Source organism: Chelonus insularis, unplaced genomic scaffold (assembly GCF_013357705.1).
Source record: "Chelonus insularis isolate UGA/USDA-ARS -01 unplaced genomic scaffold, ASM1335770v1 contig_139_pilon, whole genome shotgun sequence".
Classification (NCBI taxonomy): domain Eukaryota; kingdom Metazoa; phylum Arthropoda; class Insecta; order Hymenoptera; family Braconidae; genus Chelonus; species Chelonus insularis.
The window spans coordinates 1226271-1249646 of record NW_023276379.1 but is presented as its reverse complement, the minus strand read 5'-3'; the positions used below and the strand labels follow the sequence as shown (position 1 = coordinate 1249646).

Genomic DNA, 23376 nt, shown 5'->3' with positions numbered 1-23376 from the left:
GCATCTGAAAAACGTGAGTATAAATTTCCAGCTCATGGGATTCGTTACATAATCGTTATAAATTTTTTTATGAAGCTGTAAATTCTCCGCCATAGTACTATGCCAGGTGTAAAGGCACTCTGGAGCTGAAATCTGATTCCTGATGCTGAAGAATATGTTTATCAATTTTTATCATGACAACATAATTACTTTTAATGTCAAAAGTAATTTTTTTTAATTTATAAGTCGTGAGAAGCTGATTTCAATCATTAATAAGACGATATAAGAATTAATTAAAAAATAACAATTCAATAATAATCATTCTGTTTCTCTTTGGTACATTATAACACCTCTAATTTTGATGCCACATAGTAATTCAAATCTACGTAAGTTTTATCTGCACAAGTTTTTACAGATTAATAGTAAAAAAAAAATTAATAGAATCCTAATCTTAGTCATAACTAAATTCATTAAAAAATATTATAACAAGTTTATGCAGCAATAGATTAGATGACGTACAATCTCCTCCTCCGATAAGTTACATCAAGACTCCAGGGTGGGGTTCCAAGTTTCTTTCACACACTTCGAAAATACTTTACGCATCAGTAATGAGAAGACTGCACCAAGGTTTGAAACCAGTCTTTCTCATTCTTACTTTATCATTCATTTACCGATCTATTAGGTTTTAATTGTGTCATGTTTCCATTATGATTTCTTGGTGATCATTAGACTATGTTTTTGTGTTTGCATTTAATTAATTAGTTAAAAAATTAAAAAATGATTTTATTAAAATATTATACTTTTACAGTGGTATTTTTGACGCAATGTTTGGGTGAGTCTCTGAATATTTCTAATGTATCCACATTTCTAATGCCAATTGAATCAGTTTCAATAGGCTAAATACGTGTTGACACGATAATGAAATACTAAACAGTAGTGTATTGGGATTGGTCACATGGTACGATACCTACATCGGTTGAATCACTATCACAAATAAACGCGCATTCACCTGTAAAATCATTGACTATACCACACGTTTTACTCACTGAATCAGTCAGTTACGACCTTCGAATTTGGGAAAAACCGACTGTAGAAATTCTTTACATATTTTGTAGTTGAACTTTTTCTGATGATAATACTTTAAAACATACATGCATTGAATTCACTTTAATTTTGACCTCAATAGTTGCTGGTTGAATGTCATTATTCATTCATAACTTTAGACTAACTTTTTTTTCATTTTTTTATGCTATGAATCATCGATGAACGAATGATTGCATCGATTGGAAATGATGTTGATAAGATACATTTATTTTATTAATACTATAAAAAATATCATTACATTAATTTTTGTTTGATGTAAATCCATTTGGAAATTTTATTTGACTATTAACATCATTTTTAAATAGTAAATGATTGATGCTACTTCAATATGATTATTGTAATTAAAATCATTTATCATTTATATTACAATATTTATGTGATATGAAATGTTGCTGTTAGTCAATAGATTAAAAAGATACATTGAAGGGTGGAGTGATAATAAACGGGCCATTTATTTTTCAAATATTTATTATCTCACATCAGTCTCTTGGACATAGGGAGTCCATGTATGCTTGATTATTTACTGTCAACATCTAAAGAGAGGCATCCGTTCTGATATTCAGCATCTGTTGATTAGATTACCAATTTTTGGAGGGTTTTTTTTTTAAAATGAACATTGTTTAGAAAATTCTAATTAATAAAGTTATTTGTATTATTTTATTTTTAAATTATTATAGCAAATATGTTAATATCAAGTATTTATATTATTTTGTGTGCGATTTAAAATATTATGAGAATTTCTAATATGAGTAGCTACCAATCATTAAGATGATAGGATGGAAACGGATTTGATAAACACTTTATCGAAAAAGGAAAGAAAGCTTCCTCTAAAAACTAATGCACTAGTAGCACGTTCATGGAACTTAAAACGTAGCACGTGTTTTGTGTCGAAGCTTATCAGACCGAAAACATAAAATATAAACACGATGAGAAATCGTATGAACTTCATAACTAATTACTTAACGTAAAAAATGAGAGGGAAAAATTGTAGAAAATATTTCAGTGATGATTTTATATGTTTACGCTACATTTAATTTTCTTGTTTATTCATTCTAAAGATAATATCTATTTTTGCAGTTTATTTAGCCTTCCCTCCAGATATGCTGCCGGATGTTTCGGAAATTTATTTAAACGAAGGTGATCCGTTGGAGATAAAATGTTTGAGTTTCAAAAAAATGCAATTTTATTATCCATCTAATATATCTATTCAGGTTTGTATTAATATTATAATAAAATAATTAATTATTTCTTAAGTAACTTTAAAAAACATATCATCGTTGTAGTATTACACATCTCCAGTTGTTATACACGAAGATGATGCCGCAGGAATACTGAGTGCTACATTAAAAAGAGATTCTACTGTTCATGGAGATACTGGATGGTATGGATGTGCTGACGTTGACGTAAAGATCACACCTAACTCTTACGATGATCCTGACGTCAAATGGACCTATGTTTATGTTAAATGTAAGCAACATATACGTGTTTTATAAATAGTAACGATATTTTTCTTAAAACTTTTTTAAATATTTTCAGCAAATACAAGTTGGTTTGTAAATAGTGAAGATTTTGAATCAATACAAGAGGAATCGGGAAATTCAGTTATATTAGGATGTCGCCCAACTTCCCCATCTTATACAGTACAGCTTTATGATAATTATGACAGCGTTAGTGACAAAATTTTTTTCCTTATATTCAACTAGCTGTGATTATTTATTTAAGTTTTCCTTAAATTTTCATTTTTTCAGGAAGTTTATGAAAACTCCAAAGTATCTTATGATCCAAAGTTAGGATTTACTTTAAAAAATATCACTCTAAAAGATAGTGGATACTTCAGATGTGTTATTCGAAATGATGATGATGATGAGCAAGAAGTTAATTTTCATCTTTCTGTTATTAGTAAGTATTTTAACTCGGTAACTCTTGAATCAATTTTCTTATGCATGAAAACTCACAAAATATTGATCTATTAAATAATTGAATTAAAAATCAGGAAGACAACGTCTGCTTAATCAACCAAAAATAATAGAAAATACATTGCGTCATGTTGTTCGGGGTCAAGAACTTCGAGTCAATTGCACGATTGATATTGATCGTGATATACTGATGACAATGAATTGGACTACTCCTCAGGAGGTATCAATTATGAAGCTATAGTAATTTTTTAATTCCATAATAAAACAAATCAATCAATCTTCTTCTGTTCAATGTCCATAGTCAAGTAGAATATCAACAATTTTCTCAAGAAAAGCATTCGGAACTAATACAATGATTGCCACCAATGAATTAGTAATTAAGGATGTTGCTTATGAGGATGAAGGAGAATATGCGTGTACTGTAAAAACATTTTCAGCAACTAGAACAACTAAAACAAATATTACAGTACATGATCCAGCTAATAAATACATCAATCTTGTACCCCAAAATCCTGAGAAACATTATCAGAAGAACTATGGTGAAAAAATTACGTGGGTAGTAGACGTAGATGCATATCCACCTCCTAAATTGAAATGGTAAACATTTTATCTTTATTGTCTTAGAAAAAATTGATATACATTTATTATCGAATTAAGCGTTGATAATGTATTATATTTAATAATTATATCAGGTTAGATCCAAAAGAACGAGTGATAACAAGCCCTTGGAATGATCCAAAACGTGGAGTAAATACAACTGCAACTTCAACTATGCTAAGAATAAATAGTTTAACTGTTGATGATATGGGTTTATATACACTTGTTGCATCTGTAACTGACAAGCTTGTAACATTAAATTTCACCTTAGAAGTATTGTGTAAGTTATTAATTTTCTTTTTTGTCTTTTTATTCAATATATTAATGCGGAAATTTCAATAACTAAAAGTCTTCTATTTACAGCTAAACCGTTGATAGATGACCTAAAGCGAGTCCAGCCTTACTACATGCCTCATACTCTAGCGAAAATTGAATGCCATGCTGCAGCTTTTCCTCCACCAAATATTACTTGGAGTTTTGCACAACATCTTAATAACGATTTATCATCTGTAAAAAAATCAGCTTTTAAACCTATCACAGTAAGTACGAATATTAAATTTTTTTGAGCTATTTTCTAATATATGGTGTTGATAAAAGATTAGTAATATAAATTAAATTTTTACTAGAATATATCAACTGAAACGGATGTAACAAAAACCACATCTTTAGTCACCATATGGATTGAAACAACTGGAACTCTCAGGGCCCAAGCTTGCAATGTTCTTGGTTGTGATTCAATTGAACAAACTATTTTTGTATCTGGTAAGCATTAATCATTTTTTAAATATAATTCTCTTATCTATAAGTTCCTAATTGTTTAGTAATACGTTTCTATATAAAATTCTAGACATACCTGAAGGATTTAGAATTATTGAACCCGATCGCGATTTTGCTACTGGTGATGATGTAGAATTAGTTTGTGGTGCCTCGATTTATAATTATACAAATGACATCGAGTGGTTAAATGAAGATGATCAGCCTCTGAATCGAACTGGTAAATGTCTAAAACAAAATTAACATTAATAATTATATGAGAAATTAATTATTACTATAATTAATCTTGTTCTTTTGTTTATCTTCAGATCGTTTATCCATTGTTAAATCTACAACCCCATACACTTATCGATCAACCTTAAGAATAAACAATGTTGAAAAGTCTGATGCTAAATTGTACGTTTGTAGTGCAATAAGTTTTGACACAATGAGTGGAGATAGTTCAATAGAACGATATGCTTATGAGCTCGTCATACATGGTGCGTATTATTTTATTCTATCAACTAATGCAAAAGGTTGCAATCATAACTAAATAAATAATTATTTTTTTAGATCCAAAATATCCGTTCTTTGTCTCTACTGAAAATATGAATGAAACAGAAGTGGTATATGATCTGGAAACGGCGAATGATTTAAATATCGTACTTAAATGTTATATTGAAGGAATGCCTGAACCAGTCATCTCTTGGTGGAAAGTAGGAAAATTAATTATTTTTTCATGAAAAGAATTCTTTTTTTATTTCTACTTGTATTAAATTTTTTCGGACGTAATTTCAGGACGGAGTGTTAATTAATGAAACTGAAGAACTATATACATTTTTAAATCATAATCAAGAGCTTCATATTGAACATCCTCGTGAAAAAAATAGTGGAAAGTACCTTTGTAGAGGTGAAAATCGTTTGGGTTATGTAGAAACATATCAAACTATTAGAATTAAAGGAGAAGAAATTTCTAAAGTTTTAATAATCTCAATAATAATTTTGGTTATTTTTTGTGTGGCTCTTATAATTTATTTCTCCATTAAAGTACATCGTGAAAAGGTATATATAAATTTATATTTAGGTTTTAATTATTTAATTAACATTTTTAATAGAAAACTCTATAAAAAACTTTTTTGTAAACTCGTCAGGTGATAAGGAAGCAATTAATGGAAGCAGGTTTAACACACTTTGAGGAAGGAGCTATTGAATGTTTGAACAGTGAATTAACAATAGACGATCAAGCTGAATTACTTCCTTATGATAAGAAATGGGAATTTCCTAGAGAGAGATTAAAACTTGGTAAGAAATTTTTAAGTATTAATAATTGATTTAATTTTATATAAAAGTATGTATAAAATTTAAAACAAAATATATTAATTATTTTTATATATTATTAATTTCTCTTCAATTTACTCATAGGTAAACAATTAGGATGCGGTGCTTTTGGAGTAGTTATGAAAGCAGAAGCTCAAGGAATTAGTGAAAATGAGCCAACAACAACGGTAGCTGTCAAGATGGTACGACGTTCCACAGAACCAACATATATCCGATCACTTGCTAGTGAATTAAAAATTATGGTTCATCTTGGAAAACATTTAAACGTTGTAAACCTTTTGGGTGCTTGTACAAAAAATATTGCTAAAAGTATGTTATATAATAATTCAAAATAATTTATCATGAAGAATATCAATTGAACAAAAATATTATTTGTAGGAGAACTTTTGGTGATTGTAGAGTACTGTCGTTTTGGTAATTTACACAACTACTTGTTAAGACACAGAAATGATTTCATCAATCAAATTGATCCTGCAACAGAAAAAATTGACCCTACAATTGGCCGAGAGTTATTAGTACGATCTATCAGTATGGGAAGCAATAACAGGTATTTATTATATATAATCATGATTGCGGAAATAGGTGAAATAATATGGGGAAAGGTATTTAATATAAACTCAATTTAATCAATGAATATCACTATAATTTGATGCTTTTGTAATTACTTACATTATAATATTTTTTATACTATTTCATCATTGCAATTAATCACTGGAATTTTTTTTTTAAATTTAATCTGGTGACTATAAGGTTGTTTGATAACTCCAAAGGGTTATGACGCATGCGGTTGTGGTCTAACAAATTTTTTGTTTTCCATTTATTTAACAGGATAAAATACGCAGCTTTATCATTTTCTCGTAGCATAAGCATAAATTCCAGCAACGGTCCGGCAATTGTCAGTTATACTCCTGGAACTGATTCTCAAGATCAAACCACTATGTCCGGTGATGCCCCTGTTCTCAGTAATAATTCCATTCAACCTGGATGGAGATCAAATTACCGTGGAGATTATAAAGATTATAATTTGAAACCTATTTGTACTCAAGATTTATTATCATGGGCTTTCCAAGTTGCTCGAGGAATGGAATATTTAAGTCAGAGAAAGGTACAAAAATATTTTTGGAGTAAAAATAATTTTTATCTTTTTAAAAAATCTATTAACATAATATTAAATTATTTAAGGTTCTTCATGGAGATTTAGCTGCAAGAAATATTTTATTGGCTGAAGACAATGTTGTAAAAATTTGTGACTTTGGCTTAGCTAAAACGATGTACAAAGATGATAATTACAAGAAAAAAGGAGATGCTTTATTGCCTATCAAATGGATGGCAATTGAATCAATACGAGATCGAATATTTTCAACACAATCTGATATTTGGTCTTTCGGTATTGTTTTATGGGAATTTTTCACACTTGCAAAAACACCGTATCCAGGAATGGAAGCTGAGAAACAGTATCAAAAACTAATTGAAGGATATAGGATGGAAAAGCCAGAGTATGCAACTGAAGAAGTATATGATATAATGCTTCAATGTTGGAAAGCGAAACCTACTGCCCGTCCATCATTTACAGAGCTAGTAGACAACATTGGAAGTTTGTTAGATGAAAGTGTTAAAATGGTATTTTTTTTCTTAACTTTTTTGTAAAGTATCATAAATACTCATTGTCTTACTAATATTACTTTTTTTAGCATTACGTCGACTTAAATGCACCATATATGGATATGAACACGGCATTCTTTGAAAGTCGAAAGAATGATTATTTGACGATGATGTCAGCTCCAGATCATGACACTTTGTCATCACCAACTAGAGAATATGTTAATTCTCCAAGTATACCATTGAGTCCTGCGACTGACACTTCTTACATCTGTATGAGTCCATCAGTTAAACAGAGAGATGAATCTGGTATATTTAGTCCACTAAGTATGTCCGAGAGTACACATTTCAATTTTCCACCATCAGACAACAGAGGTATCCATTCGGATTCTGATTCAGAAGCTGTTGAGTTATCTCCAATGCTTAAAAGTGAAGATGACAATTATTTAACACCGATAAATGTCCACGAACGGCGTGCTGAATTCGTTAGACAGCGGGCTGCTATGAAACAAGCAGCAAAAGATAAAATAATGGAAAGAGATTCTGGATACTGTAATACTCCACAAAATTTACGATTTATAGATCTTCATAATGAAGACTTGAGAGAAGAAGTTGATGGTAATGAAATAGATGATAAAAAACCAAATAAAAATATTTCAAACAATTATACACCAGGTATTATTAGAACACAAGATAATTATGTTAATATGCCTAGAAACAAAAATGAATTAAATAAGGACATTCCTGAATGTTTTACCAATCCTAGTTATATATTCGTAACTAACGAAAATAATCAGGCTAAAATCTGATTATTTTTATAGCCATCAAGTGCCATTACAAAATAATCATTTTTATACCCGTGGTAAAAAATTAATGAATTTATATTCCAATACTCGAATTTATTAATACGTTGAATAATTTATTAGAAAATTATTTTATAGATTATTTTACAATTTTAAAATTATTAATATTTTATACAAAATAAAAGATGAAGTACAAAAAAAAATATTTATCAATAGTACTTTATACACAAGTACTCGTAAATTTTTTAAAGAAAAAATTTCAAATTCACTAATGAATAAAATTTTTTCTTATTACATTGCTCTCTTTAAAAAATAGAGTTTTAATTGCACATAAATCAAAATGATTACAAGTCAATTATTTGACTGATTCTGATAGAATATGGAACATCATGAATCGTAGTATTTTTATAAATATTTTTTCCATTTTTTATAATTTTACTGGCCGTACTTTTTTTATATTTTATCCACCTTATAAAATAATGTACATAATGTGATTAAACTGTTTAAATTTTATATATAAATAAAATTACTTAAGGAAAATTTTAATCAATTTCTGACATAAATTCTTAATCATAATTTTTCTTACTTTCTGTCCGTGACGAATTCATTAAAAAGTTTTTCACGTGATGGATACTTTGAATTCATGAAAACTTTAACACGTTCCCATATATTCGCATGATTATGCTCCGATAACCAGTATCGTGGAATTAACAAACAACGAGAATGTGTTACAGAAACTATTCGACGATTTTGCATTTGTTCGCCTTAAATTAATTACACAGTTCAATTAATTTGATACAATATTTCTTGTATTAGAATTATCTCAATTTACCTAATCCGAAACATGCACTTCTATGAAATTCACAAACTTGAACGAAAATAGTTTTAACATTGTTAGGATAAATTTGCTGTGAGTATGCAGAAGGTTCTTGTCTCAGTATCGTTGTTAAATCTGTTATTTCATGCCATTGATTTATCTACAATATTTGGTAAACACAGATTTAATTATTTTATTCAACAATTATTTCAACAAAATTTCACTCACTATATTCTGAAAAGTAGTAGTAGTAATACTCATACGTTCTGTGCTTGTTAAGTTTTGAATATTTTTAGAAACACTTTCTCCTATAGATTCTGTTTTAGTATTATCAGTTTCCTGTAATTTATTTTTCTTTATTAATTTTAGATGAAACATAAAAAATATGTAATATAACATTTGTAAAAATGTTTTAAAGAAAATACCAAGATATTTGACTTTGGTTGATTTACATCAACTTTTTGATCAGAACATTTCCTAGGTTTATTAGTGGAATGAATTTTTGGATCGTATAATTTATACTGAATTTGACCACCACTCTTTTCTTCACTAATTAGCATATGTTCAATTAGTCGACATGTTCCTGATAGTAAGAAGTAGACGTAGTTCACCATACCCTTCCCATCACCCAAAATAATCTATTAATTGAATCAATGATAGATTTACTGATGAATATATACTATTAATCATTTGAGTCTTGATTAATTAATTATTACTTCATCTGGTTTAAAATCTTTAACTTTACTCAGAACACAACATTCTCTTATGGTAGTCTTATCCCAAGATTTAAAGTAATCGAAAGTCACCAGAGCATCTTGTAAAACATTCCAATTTTCTAACAAAAGAACTTTCAGTAATCGATCGAAATCTGATTTATGAAGACAAAGAAGATCTACAGGTGCTGAAATTATTATTGGCAGAAAAATTTTGAATTAATTATATTATCGATTTTAAAGATAAAAATTTTAAAATACTTTTTGCCACTACAGTTGTAGTTCTCGGAACAGAATGAAGAAGTGCTACTTCTCCAAACATATCACCAGGTCCTAAAGTGCCAACATTCATTTCTTTGATTTCCTCTGAAAATTTTTTTTAATATTTAAATAATGTTCTAATACTTCAGATACATTATATATAAATAATAATATGACCTGTTATATTATTTGATTCAACTTTGATCAGCTCAACATTTCCATTTATTATGTAATACAAATAATTAGCCGGATGATTCTGACGAACAATAATTCGATCTAACCCAAAGTATCGGTACTCACAAACTTCAGCAATAGACTCTCTTTCATTAGGATATTTTTTAAAAGCTTGAATTTTTTTCATCAAATCCGAAATATATTCTCTATCTTTCTTAGTTCTTAATTGAGGATTTATCAGTAAAATTGAACGATCCTAGTTAATACAATAAATAAATACTACAAATTTTCACAACAATCATGAAGGTTCAAAATATAAAACCTGAATACTCAAATCCCGTTCGTTATATTTTTTAGCTTGAATGAAAGGAACCTCATCAGTTATCTCTTCATCTTTAACAATAATTTTCTCTTGTTTAAGCCAATCAATGTATTCCAAAACTAATCTCACTGATGCTTTGAATAACAATCGACCTTTTAATCTATCAACCTGTGAAGCAATACATACCTAATTATTTTCAATATTCAAGGACTAACATCAAATGATTTTTGATGCAACAATCATAATAATTATTCATAAATTATTTAATTATATTTTTAAATACTTAAGTAATTATAAATAAAAATTCAAGTCACCGATTTATTTTTTTTCCTTTCTACAATCAAATGGCTCATTGATTGCCGCACAGTGCTCTTTTTCCGCATTTTTTTATTAATTGATGCCTTTTAAATAAAAATAAATTTGGTTTTTTAAAACAAAGTACTTCTAATGCATTCACATATTCTATTTATTATTATATCAAAGGTTATGATCAGAAAATACTCTTCAATAAAACATTAGAAACATAAATCATAAATAAACAATACTGTTTGATCGATAATGGCAAGGGATAATCACCTCTGACTGATAAATGAGATTGTTTTACTTTTAACGGCTAATAAGTATTTCTACTATACCGTCATTATAATCCTTATCAGCTATAGTTTGACACCATATCTGTCTTATTGATGTGATGACATTTTAGAGATTTGAATGATGTCTTTACTAACGATTATTATGTCAGTTAAATTCGTGTGAAAGCATTATTAATTGATTTTATAGCAATCAGTCACAAGATTTCGAATTGAAAAGAGGATTATTCTAAATGACATAATTGTTTTGTCATCACCTGACTGTAATGGTGTGTTGTAAATATTTTTTATGTATTTTACCTTTCTAAATAATTATATATTTGGAATTATAACTATAAATTGCCAAGTGATATCCTATATCATTTATAGCCAATTTATTGACTCAATTCTTCAATATTCAAGGTGAAAAAACATAAATAATTAATAATTCTCACAAATGATATTTAATAACGTGGTGGATAGACTAGAGTAACGGATCGCTGGTCAATGATCAAATACACTTTCGATATTGTTTCGAAATACTACTAAGTAGTGTTGTTGTGTTATATTATTTTGCAAAGTTACAAGTACACTTACAACATCACGTCAATTATAGCAGAAAAATAATTCACATGTACACACACATACATGGATATTCAATAAAGGACGTTAAGAATAATATATGGAAACCATAAATTTTAATTGTCAATGTAATGAGTTTTATATTTGATTGTGATCATGTTCAAGGACGTTTGTATACTTAATTATGTAAAACAAGTGAATCCAATACTATTCAATATCCTCAATTAAGTTAACTTGAAATTGCACATATCTCCAAATGGTAAAAATTTGTAGTTAAATCTTCTGATTATTTAAATGAGTTTCATCGATTTTATGTTACATTTTCTGTAATATTTTTTGGTCATTTCATGTCATTATAATATTTTTCCTTTTTCATCAGATATAATGACTTCACCTTGACCTAGACTGAAGTGATTTGGATTGAACAAAACAAAAAGTCTACCTTGATGTTAAATACTTTGAGACTAATTTGTTTCAACAGTGTAATTAACCATTTTTATTAACATTGAAGTAGGACAAAATTTTTAAAAATTTCTACGAAATGAAAACATAAGTGATATTCATTCATCTGATTTCGTACAAGTGAGAGGACGACAAACGTCTCGAGGTCATGTCAATAAATTAAATAGATTGTAATGTTACTTGTATTATATGTTCATTCTCACTTAATTCTGTTTCTATTTATCACATATTATTTCATCTTTTACTTAACTTTCTTTTTTCTATCCAACAATCATCGATATATTTATATGAACTATGCTGCCTATCTAAATGTTTTCAAGTTTTTTATTTTATAATTTTAGATGCACATTTTTCACCCGAAAAAACTTCAAACCAGTTGTTTCCATAACGGAGTGAGTTCTATTCTCAGTAAGTGGGAATAAAACGAACAAGATTGAGTATCGTGTCAATGTACAAAAATTATCGTGACCCACGTAAATGGAGACCAACGTAGAGTTTATCAAAAAATAGAAAAAAAAACATCCATAATAATAATGAAGAGTTTTTATTCAAATGAGAACTGAAAGAAATAAAAAAAGATGTATTTAACTGAAAAAAAAAGGTGAATTAAAGCAGAAATAAAAAAAGAAGAGTTTACCTTGAAAAGATCTTTTTGCTGAATTTAAATTTAAAAATTTGTCCTCTTGAAGAATATATTTGTTTCAAATCTTTGCTCTGGTATGATGATGAAGCATGAATGAACATGAGATCCAAAGTGATAAGGTTCTTGTTGTATATATAGTATACAGTGTGATAGTATGACAGTAGCGGAGAAAGAGGAAAGAGAAAGAAGCTTATCATTCTAACTCCATGGCAGACTCATTTTCGTTGATTCTCATTTACTCTTCGCACACATACGTTGTTATACCGCAAGGGATCTCATTTAATTGGACTTGGTCTGCCGCTCGGGAAGTACACACCTGCACCTTACCACGGAAATTGCTGTTACAGCTAAAGCAGTACGTACATTATTCTCTACTAGAGCAACGACAGCAGTTGATGTACAAGCGTCAATTGTGTTGGCCCTTTTGCACTTCTTATTGTATTGCTGTCCCATATCACATGGTCATGATGACGTTTACATACACACCACGACTCGAACATCTCTCAGAAGAGGTTGCTGATAGGAGTAGTATAGTAGTGGAGGGTAAGCGAGTTTGCCCCGCCAGGCGACTCACGCGTCCAACCGATTTCGATTTGCTGCAGTCACTGGCGGTCCACTTGGTAAGCCGCGCACTCTCGAGAGGAGAGACCGGACAAAAAACGTCAAGAAAATCAGTTGACTGTACAAGTGTTGATCAGTGAGTCGATGGATCAATAAGATCGACTAATATCATATCAAACCAGTGATTAAATCAAGGATGTTTTTTGTCACTAAAAATGAAGTGGACGACTATTAATAGCATAAAATGACTTATTAATATAATATTTTGCTAAATTATTTCATCAATATTATCAGTAATAATGATTATAAGATATACCATTGTTTCTTTGTGGACATGTAATTGATTCAAAGGTCAGTATTAATTATGTGTTAGAATTTTTTTGTTCATTAAAAAAAAGTAGTACAAATGAATTCTTTACTTTCAAATAAATCTGTTTATGTAAAATATTTTTATGATATATGAAATGACATAATTTTGTGTGTTTATTTTATAAAATATTAACAGCTAATTTGATCTTGTTAATTTTATTTTTCATCAATTGAATGGATAGAAAAAAAAAATGGTCAAATACTTTCAATTTAATATTTCGTTGATACTGTTGTTGGACATTCGTTGGTGTTGTATTCACGTAGTGAGAGTACAGCTGTACGCAGATTCATTACGCAAGAAAGTTACACTACTATTTTGTATGTATTTTTTTTTTAAATTATAATCTTATCGAAATATTATGCAAACACTTGTCTTCGAATATTTATTTAATATTTAATTAATTAATATTATTAATCAATTCAATTTTAACATGATTTTCATTTTGAATAATTGTCCAAATACATTTCGATTTTATCGGATTAAATTTTACTCAATCACTTGTAATATTTATTTAATAAGATAAAAAAATTCATTTCAAATATGATTACTATGGTTGTAATTTTTATTTTCAATAATATGTCATTAAAATTTTCATAAAAATATTTTTATAATTAGTTTTATTGTTTGATTTTCATGTACAACAATATTGAAAACTTCATAATGAAATATCAATAATTAATTAAATTTCAAATAACTTCTGTATGTTTTTTTAAACAATAATTTCTTCAAAACATCATTATAAATGTATTGTGAATTTTGTAAGATCTCTCGTCATCTCTTGCATCGTGAGATAATTATTCATGAAATTAATATTAATTTGAGATATTGAGGTAGGATGATTGCTGCAAAAATACCTCTTTAATTTAATTGAAAATTTAATAATACTGACAAAATTAATTATTAATATTTATATTTTAATATTGAACAATAATTATTATACTTAAATAAATAAATAGATAGGAAAAAAAAATTAAATACAATTATAAATTACTGATGAAAAGTAGAAATATGAAAAGTGTTAAGTAAAGACATTTAAAAGTTGCAGATTGTTGTAGTGTAATAATAGTTCTCAAACTTGTTGCAACTTCTAATAAGATTCTAAAAAAAAAAAAAATACTAATATTTGGCGTTCAAATAATGAATTTTAGTATGATAATTTTCCGTTTTAAAAGTAATTGGTTTTGCAAGATGAAATGTAATAAAATCTCGAGATAAAAATAATTCGATCGAACTTCTTTTTTTTTCATAATTATTGTACAATAATAAACGTAAATTAATTTACGTTGTAATTTCATCAAGTAATCAAAAGCAACGTTGCACGTTTCAATAAACACGTAGGTCTTGTTGTTTGGTGTAATGGGACGATGGAAAATCGTCTCACGTAATTGCTTGTGCCGACCTTAACTCCGTTACCCAGCATTTAGTTGAATAACCACGAATCGCTTTATTCCCATTGAAATATGTTGAACCTTGGAATATTCGACATTCTAAGTATTTACTAACTTTACCAGTTGTTGTGACAACTGAGACAAACTCAAATGAAATAGCTTTTATGGTATTCGCATTGTTGTGTTTTGAATTTACAAATTCAACATCTAGCTGTACCATTAGTTCAATTAATTATACTCATATGACGACACACAAACTTGAACTACTGTTGTGGAATTTCATTATCCGGGTGAATAGCAATATGAAAATTTTCTATTTGTGTATTTAAATGAAAAAATATTTTAACAAATGTATTTATTTATTGTAATTATTACAACGAAATGTACTATGTTAATCATAAAGTAACTCAATGCCATTCTAAAGATTAAATATCTAAAATAGTATAAAATGATAATCAGAAGTGATTTAATAACTGTGGTTTTATACCAGGAAACTAACTTGGCGAAATGTGTTTAAGCTCTCTTGCTTTATCAGCTTTCGTTGACTTTGAAGCAACGTCAGCAAATACCATACATGTTATATTTTTTCATCTACAATAATTAGGCCAACATAAATAATTATTTTCCTTTTTTGTAAACATTTTGTATAATAATTTTTTTTTCAATATATCATCATTTGAAATATGATAGAACATGACAAATGATACGGGTCATGGAGTTTAACAAGATATCATGATTCTACTTTGAAAATTTCATCAAATTCTGTTATTCTCTCGTTTCATATTCATAATTTTTAAAAATATTTCACTGCTTTTATTGAATAAATCGAGATGTCAGACACTTCTCTTAACTGTAATAACGTTAACATTTATCTTCCTGAATGTTCAATAATCCAACAGCTGTAGTCTAGTAATGTATGAAAAAAATGCAAGATATCCATTATGTAGATATCTCAAATTTTTTTCAATTTGGTTTCTTATCGATACGTAAAAAAAAGAAAACATAATTCATGACTTTGCTACATATTAATCTTTTAATTCTAAAATTATTTTCGTAGAAATGAATCTCAATGTAAATGATTCTTATGAGGACAATACTTTGTTCAGTTAATCAAGTCTCTACTGTATTTAATATAAAAAAAAAAATATATTAAATGTTATTAGTGATTTAATAATAGGTAAACGGTTTGAATCTGTTTGCTTGGATGAGTCAGTGACCTATAATAATTGACTTTTATCACTATATGCTGAGAAAGAGTTGACGATTTTATTTACACGCTCTCATACGTAGGGACTAAAGTAATCAACGGAAATTAAATAAATTTACATGATCCGGTAAGACTTGATCTCAGTCATTCATTTTTTAAAATATTTTATGACACGCGATACTCGATTGTCATACTGGTGAATATTTTGTTTAATAAATTTTACATATTTTGATAAATGAAGTTAAATTGATATTGATGATATGTTTTATAAACAAATATTTGATGTATTGCACACAATAAACACTGATAAATGGATTTTATAATATTCGAAATATTTTAAGCGCTACAAAAAAAAATAATGGTTAATATTTAATTCGTTGTTTATTTAAATTTACATCTCGATTTACCATATTCTTGATAATTGGCTGGATAATTAAAATAATATTCATTTAACGAACATTGAAAAAAAAATTCTAGGATTATAAAACTATTCATGTAATGTTGGTTTTACATTAACAAAAGAATTTTACGTAAAAGCAAATAAACAAAAACAGTCTACAAAGTTAGATAATGTAGCCATTATATTGCACACTACTACTATTTTTACTATTACACAGATTTTTACTCAAAGTTTCTGACAGGTAATATTAATATTATTATTATCTAGAATATGAGTTATTTTTTATTACCATCATTAAGGACAAAACAAAATTAAAGATAATCCAATAATCTTCAAATATTGCTACAAAAGAATATTATGAAATAGCAACTTGAATATCAAATTCCATTGTATTTAAAAAAAAAACAAATTGACATAAAAATTGAAATAACGTCATACTTGTGTAAACTACATATTTACTCATCATCATAAAAGTTGATAAAAAAAATAAATGTATCATAAATCATTTAGTTAGTTCATATTATCTCATCCTAATATCCACAAAAAATTTCAATAATAAATATAGTATGTAATCATATAAATGTAATTAAATGTAATATTTGTCCTTAAGAGTTATGAATTCATGTCAAGGTCTCTCTAGTGAATCCACATGAATTAAATACACACTATCTTGTTTTAAGTTGTCTTTTCTTCTCTCTTTTACTTCTCTCCAATACTTGGAAAATTTATACTTACAGGTTAAGCTTGATAATGTTAAAAGAAAGTTCAAAGTACTTATTCCTGAAAAATTAATCTAACATCTTGGTACATTTAATCAAATATTCCACCAGTGACTAAGAAAGTGAATAAAGAAAGCTAGACCTACCTAGTGGTTTTTTTTTCAAATGTCTCCAATGTTTCCCTGGAAAAGGAGAGAAATGCAAAAACCAGATGTAGGAATTCTTTAATTAAACTTAACCTTTCTATGTAAATAAAATTAATTATTAGAATTACAAATACAAGTTGATATCTCAAGTATACTGTATAATAGGCAACTTGTTGCTTGCACAAATTACTAAATGTTAGTAGGACATTGAAGACAAACGGTACACAAATGTCAGCTAATCATGTAACATAAACACTAAAAAATTATATAATATTAAATATCAATCAAAAAATAACGTGTACATGAATGAATATTATATGAATTTAGTCAGGTGCCAATTATTTCATATTTTTTCTCTTTATTTTAGTTGATATAGCACAATAGGTGTATTTGATATTGAGTACTGTATATTTTATATAGATTTTTATCATAACGCACATACAATTGAATACTTACTAAACAATTACTCGTAGCACAAATATTCTTTCATCCTTCAGGTTTAAAATTATAATTGCATCCGGTTTTGTGTGTGTATGTAATCTCATTCTTCTTTATGTACATTACTATATTATTATTATAGCACTCATTTATCTCTGCAACCACATCGTCACGACAATCTACCGCATCTAATGATTCTGAGGTTTTTTTTTCATTAGCGATCATCTCACACTACTTTATATCAATCTTTCATCTACTAGGAATCTTCTAAAGTCATTTACCACTTCTAATGTTAGATATCAACATAATCATTTATTTGCCTTATACGTAATAACAACACGGAACTGGAATAATTTATACTTTGTCCTTTAATATATTCATTATAAAAAAATTATCACTGAGAAAAATAACCTTCACTTATAAGCACATTGATTTTTATATTTTATGATAGAAAATTTTATTTAATAAATACAACACAAAAAATTAACTAATATCATTATTGTATTTTTATATTTCTTTTTTCAATTGAAAACCTTTTACTTTTAATATTGACCAATACTTTGACCTTCTAAAATTATTATTTGAATTAATTAATGTTAATTTTATTTAATATAATTTCTAAAAATAGGGAAAATAGAAATTAATCAAGGAATATGATGTATTTTAAGTCCTTTTTGTGTTAAAATAGTAATAATAATTCATTGATGAATTTATTTCAGGAACAAAAGTCAGTAGGATTGATATTGGAAGCAGCCGTATGCTGCAAGAAATGTGGAAACGCGTGCGATTCCCTGCTTTTGGTAGCAGCTTTAATCATCAACATTCAGATTGCACAAACACAGCTTAAACTTGGTATTGCTATTAATATTTTCGAACGCTACGGTTATTTAAGTACAAGTATGAGAGTTGTACCAAGAAATGATTCAGCTCCATGGATTTTTCGTGAACCATCTATAGATATTGTTCATGATATAAAACCAGAATCACCACTTGAAGAAAATAAATCAGCAGTATTCGATGGTGATTTTCATATGGAATTTTGTGATAATTTGAGACAATTGCTACAAGCTTACTTTCGTGATTTTGCATTTGAAAGATTTGACAGACCTTGGAGAGCTTTTACAGGAGGCTGGTCAAGTGGAACAATTGCCAGGCACCTTGGTATCAATAAGTCTTTTGTAACTGGGCAATATTGTTATGTCCTTATTAGGGTCTCTCGATTTCGAGAAAATCAAAAAATGCCTGAAACATCAGACACTTCCATTTTTGATAATCTTATTATCAATGAAGCGGATAATGTGACAATTGGTGATGAAGCTAGTGTGGTGCAATTCATCAAACGATTTGGATCACATTACGTAGCTTCCTTTATCACTGGAAACTCACTATACCAGGTATTGAAAACTAAGAAATATAATACTGAGAAAAAAAATCTTAAAACAATTTTTTTTTTCTCAGCACAATTTTTATTAGATAAAAAATCATTTTACTTTATTGCTATTTTTAAAAATATTTTAGGTGTTCGTTTACACACCTGCGGTATATCAACGTATCAAAAATCGTCTTAAAAGTCGTGGAGTTGCTGATTTATCAGGTCTTGAACTAAGTAATTATTTCTCACCCTGGTACTCTGATCATGTAGGTTTCATTAAATCTGCTAGTGGTAACAGTACAGCTGAGAGCTGGGCTACAAACAATTTACGTGTTCAATATTATTTTTTTACTTATCCTTCTTTGCTCAAACTTCATGGCGATACTGAATTATTATATAAGCTTAATAGCTTACTTGAAAATGAAGCAATACTTCAACTTCAACTTCGCACACTTGCACCTCTTTTTATGGATCCATCAAGACGAGATTGGTTTTTAGAAGTCATTGATAATTATATTAAATTATGGGAAGTTAATTTGTAATATAAATCTGTGATAATGTTGACTGATTTTTTGAGTCTATACGATGAAACATTTTCTTGATTATAATATTCTACTTTGTTTTTATCATAAAAAAATTTTTAGAGAAAAATTATTCAAGAATATTGATTGACGTGAACAGGTAAATAACTAGATGTACAAGATATGTACGGACATTTTATAATCTTATAGTCCTTAATCCTACATACATTCACTCGAACCTACGGGTTTTTCATGATGGCTCTACTGTAATCATTGTTATTATTACGAATAAGTATTTATTATGTAATTATTAGTCGCAATAATTTTATAAGGATATTTTTAATATACATTGAAATCACTACTTTTTATATTAAAACTTCTTAAAGGTATAGATTATATCTTAATAAAATTTTCGATATGAATTATTTAATTATAAAAAAATAAAATAAAATATATAAACATAAATGATGTTTTAATGATATCTTACAAAGATTGGCAGTATATTTAGCAATGATTGATTACAAAACGAATAAAGTGATAAAATTTCCGTTTTAAACTATAAAGAAAGTAAATTATGTCACATAAAATAAGTATAAGCTTTTATAATGTTAATAAAACATCATCAACTAGTCATATCTACATGATAGAAAATTTGTTTATGTTAATAGCCTTGTATTATTCTTCAAGATTTCCCGGATACAAATAAATACTATTTAATCAATCAGGCTTTTGATATTCTAAGAATTATGTTAACTAACATCACAATAAAAATTAATTACAATACAATTAATATCAACCAAAAGCATTAATCTTATTTTTCAGAGGTAATTGCTAGATTAGTCATTTATAGTAATTAACTTATTGAATAAAAAATCTTATATAAGTTTTCGTGGAAAAAATTATATTTTATAAATATTTTCCAAATATTATCACATGTATGCTTCCATCAATTTCATTGTAAAAAATTGTTTTGATATTTTGATCAAGTTCCAAAATTTATTTTAAAAAAACCATTTTTATTACGCTTGTATAAATATTCATAAAATAAAATAATTTACATAAAACTTTATACAGCTAATATTTGAGTGATGAAAAAAAAACTTATTGGCACCATTAATTATGATTTAAACTATAGAAATAATTAATGAATTGACATATTGTTAAGATGCTCCTCAAATACAAGCAAATACTTATTGTTAAAATGGATTTTCCAGTCAAGCTGCAACAATATGACATACCTAAATCATCGAAAAAAGTTTTACACATCATAAACTGTAACATAACAATTAAATATAATTATTGGACAAATTATTGAATATTTATTCTACAATTCTTACAGGTTAATCAGTCCGTTTATAACTTGATAATTTTGCACTTGCTTGTTGATCTCGACCCAGTTTTTTACCATTTAATACTAACACAATTGGGGTCTCAACACGAATAGATTTGAAGTCAAACTCCTATTGAATTTAATAGAATAGAATTTTTTTTACATACAAAATATTCATAAATATGAAAAAGATAATTACATTGCCTGAATATGTGAACTTTTGACGTGTTAAAAAAGGTTCTGGAATGGCAACTGAATCACCAACGGTGACACCACGGCCTTCTGCTAAATTATAAACAGTTACGGCTAAACAAGTACTATCTTTATCAACCATACAGAACGTGCTATAACAAACAAGTTACTCATAGTTTGATTCAACAAAAGAAATGACAAATGTTGAATACAAAGAACTTACAATGGTACCGCATCTGTCGTTTGAATCCAGCATACGACTTTTCCAAATATAACTTGTTCAATATTTAACCCTTCTTTTAAATCTTTTAGTGGAACTAATTCTAATTTAATTGACTTGTTGCCGGATGTATATGATCCATTTTTGTAAGGGCCCATATATTTTTTATCCAAGCTCTATTAATTAATTTTAAAAAATTAGATAGCAATAAAATAAGAAAAAAAATAAACCATAGATAATCAAATATGACCTGGATCATTTGATACAGTCTTTTTGTTTTCAAACGTCCTTTACTTGCTATTAAATTTTGTACATCTTTAAGGTACTTAAGTAATTCTTCCCATTTTTGTCGAGGTACATCCCAGGTTGGATCTAGAGATCTTGCACGTTCAAATGCTTCTAATGCTAATTTATATTCTTCTTGATATTTTAATGCCTAAAATAAGGAGTAATTAAATTTTTTATGTAACAAACAGTTGCACAGTACTTGAAATGTAATATATAATTAAATACGGTTGCTTTGTTGAAGAATAAATACGGTTTACTATTAGCTACAACGTCCTTTTCCTGAAAAAAATATATATTCAATAAATTATTATTAGTAAACTTTCATTACATTAAAAAATAACTTACTGCTTGAGTATAAGCAGACATACAAAGTCTTAAAGTTACAGGATTTTGTGATATAGTAAAAAATGATGATAAATATGCATTTCCTAAAATAGTCCAAGATTGTCCATCAATAGTATCTAAAGCAACAGCTTCTTTTGCATATTCTACCCCCTGTCTTATATTTTCAATCTTTTGCCGATGACTTTCTGCAGGTTCTTGTCTCAAAACCATTGATAAATTTCTCAATGAAGTTTTATTTCTACCCTGTTATAGAAAAATTAAACTAGCTAATTTTAAATTGCGTTTACTTTAAGTAAAATCGATTAAAAAGGATGAAAATTACATGAGGTAAAGCTCCAATAAAGCAGTTTTTCGCTTGCTTAACATCATCTTTTTTCCAGTAGCATTCTCCTAACTCATTCCAGGCATCAACTAATTTTGGTTCTAATTTAACAGCCTTACTCAATAATTCTTCAGCCTGAGGAATAAAACGATCAACAACATTAAAAGCTTTTCCTTTTAAATAGTAGTACATAGCTCTGGATCCATCTATTTCATATCCCTTATATTCATCGAATTTCGCTATCGTATCCTTCATTTCTTTTTCTATATCCACTTTTTTATTAATTGCATTTTCTATTGAATGACTTTCAAAATAATGATCACGAAAGTGGTACAGTGAGTCAACTCTTTTCTGGAAAAAGTAAATAATTAAAATATACAAATAGCTAATGAGTTAAAGAATTATGTTCAAAAGACTTGTAAAAAAAGCAATGACAATGATGACAACTACAATAATTGTCTGGTACTTTTATTAATTTAAATTCATACACACTGTCAATACTACAATAGGATCTTCCTTGACTTCATTGGTACTTTTTGCACCTGCTACTACTTTGTCGTCTATAGTTGTCGACATGATAATTAAATGACAACAAAAATCACCGAATATAATTCAGCAAAAAAATACTTGACCACGCTTTAAAATCCATGAACTTTTTTAAGTTAAATAACTGAATATATTTTTTTGACATTTATCTGACACATATTTTTATGTACTTCCTGAATGGAGTACGCAAATATAAGGTTAGGTCATCAGTTAAATCTAAAATCGTCATTTTCAATGAGCGACTAGACTCCAAAAAAATTAAATTTCTATGTCATAAATAATGAATGTGATTGGTGCAATGAGCAGCTGATTTTCTTTCAAATCAACCAATACCGAATCAGAAAAATATCCGATAGAGGTCAGTATACGTTAAGTCCAA

General features: G+C 27.8%; 4 protein-coding genes across 7 annotated transcripts; 2 read left to right on the top strand and 2 right to left on the bottom strand.

The window, feature by feature from the left end:
- Positions 1-506: 506 nt before the first annotated feature.
- On the top strand, positions 507-8204 carry Pvr (PDGF- and VEGF-receptor related). Of its 3 annotated transcripts, none has more exons than XM_035096220.1 (20): positions 507-606; positions 2161-2294; positions 2367-2550; positions 2620-2750; positions 2832-2982; positions 3077-3219; positions 3301-3596; positions 3692-3876; positions 3960-4135; positions 4223-4358; positions 4444-4590; positions 4679-4849; positions 4923-5065; positions 5148-5411; positions 5501-5651; positions 5772-5996; positions 6066-6234; positions 6516-6792; positions 6870-7307; positions 7379-8204. In XM_035096220.1, exons 1-20 carry the CDS (start codon positions 588-590, stop codon positions 8093-8095), a joined length of 4257 nt encoding a protein of 1418 aa, XP_034952111.1. In that variant the 5' UTR covers positions 507-587; the 3' UTR covers positions 8096-8204. The 3 variants fall into 3 exon arrangements, with proteins under 3 accessions (XP_034952111.1, XP_034952110.1, XP_034952109.1); XM_035096219.1 differs by having other exon boundaries at positions 570-811; positions 6549-6792; XM_035096218.1 differs by having other exon boundaries at positions 570-811.
- A 124-nt stretch (positions 8205-8328) lies between these two features.
- Positions 8329-11314, bottom strand: LOC118074691 (uncharacterized). Its single transcript, XM_035096115.1, has 11 exons — positions 10953-11314; positions 10691-10777; positions 10377-10544; positions 10058-10310; positions 9881-9985; positions 9623-9807; positions 9332-9544; positions 9135-9245; positions 8922-9066; positions 8676-8853; positions 8329-8557 (listed from the first exon to the last, which is right to left on the bottom strand). Exons 2-11 carry the CDS (start codon positions 10757-10759, stop codon positions 8434-8436), a joined length of 1551 nt encoding a protein of 516 aa, XP_034952006.1. The 5' UTR covers positions 10760-10777; positions 10953-11314; the 3' UTR covers positions 8329-8433.
- A 1551-nt stretch (positions 11315-12865) lies between these two features.
- On the top strand, positions 12866-20538 carry tsl (torso-like). Its single transcript, XM_035096119.1, is given in 4 exon segments — positions 12866-12987; positions 18581-18651; positions 18653-19255; positions 19380-20538. Coding segments are annotated over 3 exon segments (1032 nt in total). The 5' UTR covers positions 12866-12987; positions 18581-18618; the 3' UTR covers positions 19776-20538.
- Positions 20539-20840: 302 nt separating this feature from the next.
- Positions 20841-23215, bottom strand: LOC118074692 (tetratricopeptide repeat protein 5-like). Of its 2 annotated transcripts, none has more exons than XM_035096116.1 (9): positions 22944-23215; positions 22452-22802; positions 22130-22372; positions 22010-22063; positions 21747-21932; positions 21500-21672; positions 21284-21428; positions 21092-21214; positions 20841-20992 (listed from the first exon to the last, which is right to left on the bottom strand). In XM_035096116.1, exons 1-8 carry the CDS (start codon positions 23025-23027, stop codon positions 21095-21097), a joined length of 1356 nt encoding a protein of 451 aa, XP_034952007.1. In that variant the 5' UTR covers positions 23028-23215; the 3' UTR covers positions 20841-20992; positions 21092-21094. The 2 variants fall into 2 exon arrangements, with proteins under 2 accessions (XP_034952007.1, XP_034952008.1); XM_035096117.1 differs by having other exon boundaries at positions 20850-21026.
- Positions 23216-23376: the final 161 nt, after the last annotated feature.